Source organism: Arachis hypogaea, chromosome 19 (genome assembly GCF_003086295.3).
Source record: "Arachis hypogaea cultivar Tifrunner chromosome 19, arahy.Tifrunner.gnm2.J5K5, whole genome shotgun sequence".
Lineage (NCBI taxonomy): Eukaryota > Viridiplantae > Streptophyta > Magnoliopsida > Fabales > Fabaceae > Arachis > Arachis hypogaea.
In genome coordinates this window covers 7,054,201-7,058,742 of record NC_092054.1, presented here as the reverse complement: position 1 = coordinate 7,058,742, position 4,542 = coordinate 7,054,201, and the positions used below count along the sequence as shown (strand labels likewise).

Sequence of the window (4,542 nt, the reverse complement as noted above, 5' to 3'; positions counted from 1 at the left end):
TTGATGGAGGTTTCGAACAACGATTTGTATATTTTGAACTTTGATTTTTGCTCGAAATTGGGAGCGTTTCCTTGGTTTCGAAGCGTTTTGAGAAGTGGAAGAAGTGGAGGAAGTGGAAGAGTCTGTCATACGTAACCGTTTGTGTTGAGCGCGTGATTTTGACGCGCCATGTTATGCTTCCTTATGCGCGTGTCTTCGATTTGGGCTGGGCCAACTTGGATGCTTGGATACTTGTATGTGTAGCAGGCCCGTATTTTTTATCGATATTTATGTTTTAAAGTTAATACAATTAACTTAAAAATGTAAATGTCAATAAGTTGTATTAGTAATAAATCGAATCAAGCTGATTCGATTTACTAGGTGACTAAACTAAATCGAAACAACCTAATTCATATTGTATCGAATTTTATTCATTCATAAATCAAAGCTATCTATTTCGATTTGCCTTTTCGAATCATACTGATTCGATTTAATATTCGATTTACATAAATTTATGCATGAAGACATGCACGTTTTTTAATTTAAGACTTTCATATAATATTGAATTTCACTTTATTTATTAATGTTATTTACCCTAAAAGTTATAAATCCATAATTGAAATGTGAACAATAACAATATACAAGTATACAACTAGAAGGTCGACCAAATGAGCCAACTTATATCACCTCAATCCATAAATATTTTAAGTTTTTAACGCTCATTTTAATCTCTTAATTATCAATTACTTCAAAATTATCACGGACTTAAGTTGATCTCAGTAATCAGTATCATTTATGTTATGCTTTTATTTTATGTTTTCATGTAATACTAAATTTATGTCAAACCAATTTCTTTTGTGAACTACATATTATTTTTCCTGTAAAAGGAATACAAGTATATTTTAATAATAATATGACATTTCAAACACACTTTTACATTTACTTCTACAAGATTAGTTTTTAACTTTATATTATATGCTTTGACGTAATAGTGAATATAAATCAATCGCTTTATTTTTTTCGCAAAAAGATAAAATTCTAAACATGAACATTCACATTTATCGTTACCTTATAAAGAGAGAAAATGTTGTAGAACATTGATATATACATGTAAGCACTTACTTAAGTACATACTAAATTACTAAACCAAATAAGGAATATCTATGAGTTGATAATAGAAAGATTACAATTCTAAGATAAAACCAATTTTTTCATCAGCATGACATGTTGGCAATGCATCTAACATTGTCTTAAAATCAGCGTTCTCATCAATCTTGAAGGTACAAATAACCTTGACAATCTTCAAGGCATGCCACCAACATTTTGTATTACTTGAACTGCAGTGGCACTTCCCTTCCTTTCTTCCCATCAGTGTCTCATACAAAAACTGTTGTTTTTTGCAAAATAACAAACGGAATTAGAAAGAACGTATTGATGATAAAGTATATAAACACAAATGCAGTCACTGCTGGGATGGAAGTACTGTTGTCGTTGTAAATGCAAGACTCAATGCAAGACTCAGAGAAAATTTGAGGATAATGACATACCTGAATGAATGCTTTACCATGAACATAAGAGCGAAAACTAAATGAAATAGAGTTCGGGCAGCAACTTGAAAGCAAGTAATTCATAAAAGGGAAATAGAGAGCTTCGTAGTCCGGAGAAAACTGTAATTCCAAGCGTTTAATAGTTGGAGGAATAGATGAAACTTGGAATGCACCCTGCTCTGGTTCAGTCTACAGAATTCAGACAAACAAACAAATAAATAAAATACGCAAATATGTAAAGCAGAATGAACCAATGTAGCAAGTGTACATACTTACTAGAATTGACAGACAGATAAAGAGGGAGACTGATGCCCAAATCTTTTGGGGTTTAATGTTTTGGACAAATTTCCTCAAGCTACAAAGGTCCCGAAAATCCACATCGCTAAAACTATTGACTTCCAATTGATTAGAACATTTCTGAAAAGATATACCAGGTTGGTTGTTTCCCTCATACGCAAATGATAATAAATTTCGAGCATCAATGTTAAGCTCCTCCAAGTTAGAGCAGTATGATAACTTCAAGACCTTGAGTTGAGCACTTGAAATATTAATCCTCTTAGACATCGAGCAATTGTCTAGTTCCAAACTCTCAAGGAAAGGAAATTTAGAAAATAGTTCAAGAAACCATTTGTCTCCAATAGCAATGTTCTTCAAATTCCATAAGCACAGCCATCTCAAATTTGTGCAACTATCTAAATTCAGCTTGAAATATGTATTTAGATACTGAAGACAACAATGTAAGCTCTCAAGATTTGGAGCATCAATATATACTTCCCGCATTCCTTGAACATAAACTTTCTTGAGCTTATGTAAACCATGCAAGAATAGAAATTCCACAAGACTGAACTCATACACTTGAGGAATTCCTCCGATTGGAGGGTTATAGACAGCACAATCAATCACGGTTAAATCTTCAATTAGAGGACAATGAGAAATGAGATGATCTATAATCCCTTCATGTCCAAAAAATATATTGCATAGTTTTAATATTCTCACTGAGTAAAGCTTGATGGAATGGGTGAGGAATGCTTGGCCAACTCTGATTCGGTCCATCAACACCAACTTAGTAAGTGATTTGGATTCAATGACACTGAGTGGAAGGTCATAAAACCTGTCCGAACTGTGTCTCCCTACATAGCGACCAGGGAGGCGAAGCTGTAAATGTAATACTTCGCCACCACTTTCAATAGCCATCTTCATCCATAGATCAACATGGTGGGCCATGCACTTATAGTCTACATAGTCCATGATGAGCTTGAATTCTTTGATTGCTAAGCCTAGGTCGCGGAGCCTCAGTAATCTTCTCCCAACATAGTCAATAACTTTGTCTATTTTGCTATGATAATTGTCTACCGTTACATCTTGACTCTTAAAATGTTGATCGCTGCAAATAGACAATATCGGAAAGGTAGACCATGTTTCTCTCCAAGCCTTTGATAAAACACTAGTCCTGGCAGAATCTCTGTCCGGAAGCCTTGCGAGAATGTCATGAAGTATAGCTTCTGGCAAACCAGATATTTGGTCCATTTTTCCCCAGCTTCAGTGCTGATAGCAAGTATAATATCATGGATGGATAATTGCAACTCATAAAATGCGAAGAAAGAAAGAATAAAAAAATCACATGTATTACATGTTTATTATCAAAATGATTCATCTGCGAAGCTAGGGATCTATGATTATGAATGACTTTCAACTAAGTGCAATGATGAGATTTTTCATTGTAAAATTCATAAACTGTTCATCAAATTTTCATCATGACCCAAAATGTCCCATTTGAAACTCATAAATACTATAATAATAATAATAATAATAATAATAATAATAATAATAATAATAATAATAATAATAATAATAATAATATAAAGATCAATGTGGGAACCTATGTAGATTTATATCACAAATTTCTTCTTCTTCTTATGTGAGGTGAAATAATTTTTGAGATGGAGTTAAGACATAAAAAGAAAACACAAGAGACTAATTTTTTTTTCTCTATAGAAGTAAGATGATTGATGTACATATACTCTAACATTATAATTTTTAGTATTTTTTAAAATGGTAAAAAGTATAAAAGTCGGAGTATCTCAAATCTTTTACGATTTTAAAAATTAAAGGATCCGATTCTGTACTTTAGAAATATATGTACTCTAAGAATTTAAACTTTTTAATTTCTGTACTCCAAATTAAACTTTACTACATTTAAAATTAATATCCCAAACTCCAGAAAAATACTATTATTAAATTAATATAAAAAAATAAAGTGTAAACTTTATCTCCTTTGTCACTAAAACATGAATTTCAATTTTTCCTCCTATCTCCTATGTAACCTCACTAGTTACTAGACTAACGAAAAGCTCGTTGTTCCAATAACAGAAAAAGGGGGGAAATATTAAAAAATAAACTTACCTTCTCCGATAGTGTGTGTTTGTGGTGATTTGAAGAGTGTAGAAGTGCAGTATTTTTTTGCTTTGGGATAGATGTCAGATGATGTGAAATAAATGAGCGAATTTTTAGGCTCAAGATTTTCGTTTCAGTGTTTTATACTCTCACTTTAAATGGTGAAAGAAGAGACTTCTCTTCTGAGCTTAAGGTTAAGGTTTCGATTTCAATATTTTATACTCTCATTTTAACGGTGAAAGAAGAGACCGACAGAGAAGCGGTTTTATTTGGTGATCTTATAAAAAATATATTTTTTTGAGTTTTTTTTTTATAAATTTTATAAAAAAAAAAGTAATTTTATGTTTAAATATTTCGTAAAAAAAATTATATTTATTAATTATGTTTAGGTATAATAAGATAAAAGTATTTTTTGTTTATTTATTATGTGAAAATTATTTTTTTTATTTTTTCTTAAAAATATAAATTGTAATTTTTTTAAAAAATGTAAATTGTAATTTTTTAAAAAATATATTTTTTATTTTTTAGTATTTTTATTTTTACTAATAAAAATTTATTAAACACACTAAAAAATAAAAAAAAATATTTTTTATCAACTTAATAATATTCAAACAAACACAAA

General features: G+C 30.4%; 1 protein-coding gene across 1 annotated transcript; it reads right to left on the bottom strand.

Moving 5' to 3' along the window:
- Positions 1-1,017: 1,017 nt before the first annotated feature.
- On the bottom strand, positions 1,018-4,078 carry LOC112780020 (FBD-associated F-box protein At5g60610-like). The gene is made up of 4 exons (XM_025824367.3): positions 3,930-4,078; positions 1,803-3,071; positions 1,527-1,715; positions 1,018-1,366 (listed from the first exon to the last, which is right to left on the bottom strand). The coding sequence occupies exons 2-4, from the start codon at positions 3,051-3,053 to the stop codon at positions 1,163-1,165; spliced, it is 1,644 nt and encodes a 547-aa protein (XP_025680152.1). The 5' UTR covers positions 3,054-3,071; positions 3,930-4,078; the 3' UTR covers positions 1,018-1,162.
- Positions 4,079-4,542: the final 464 nt, after the last annotated feature.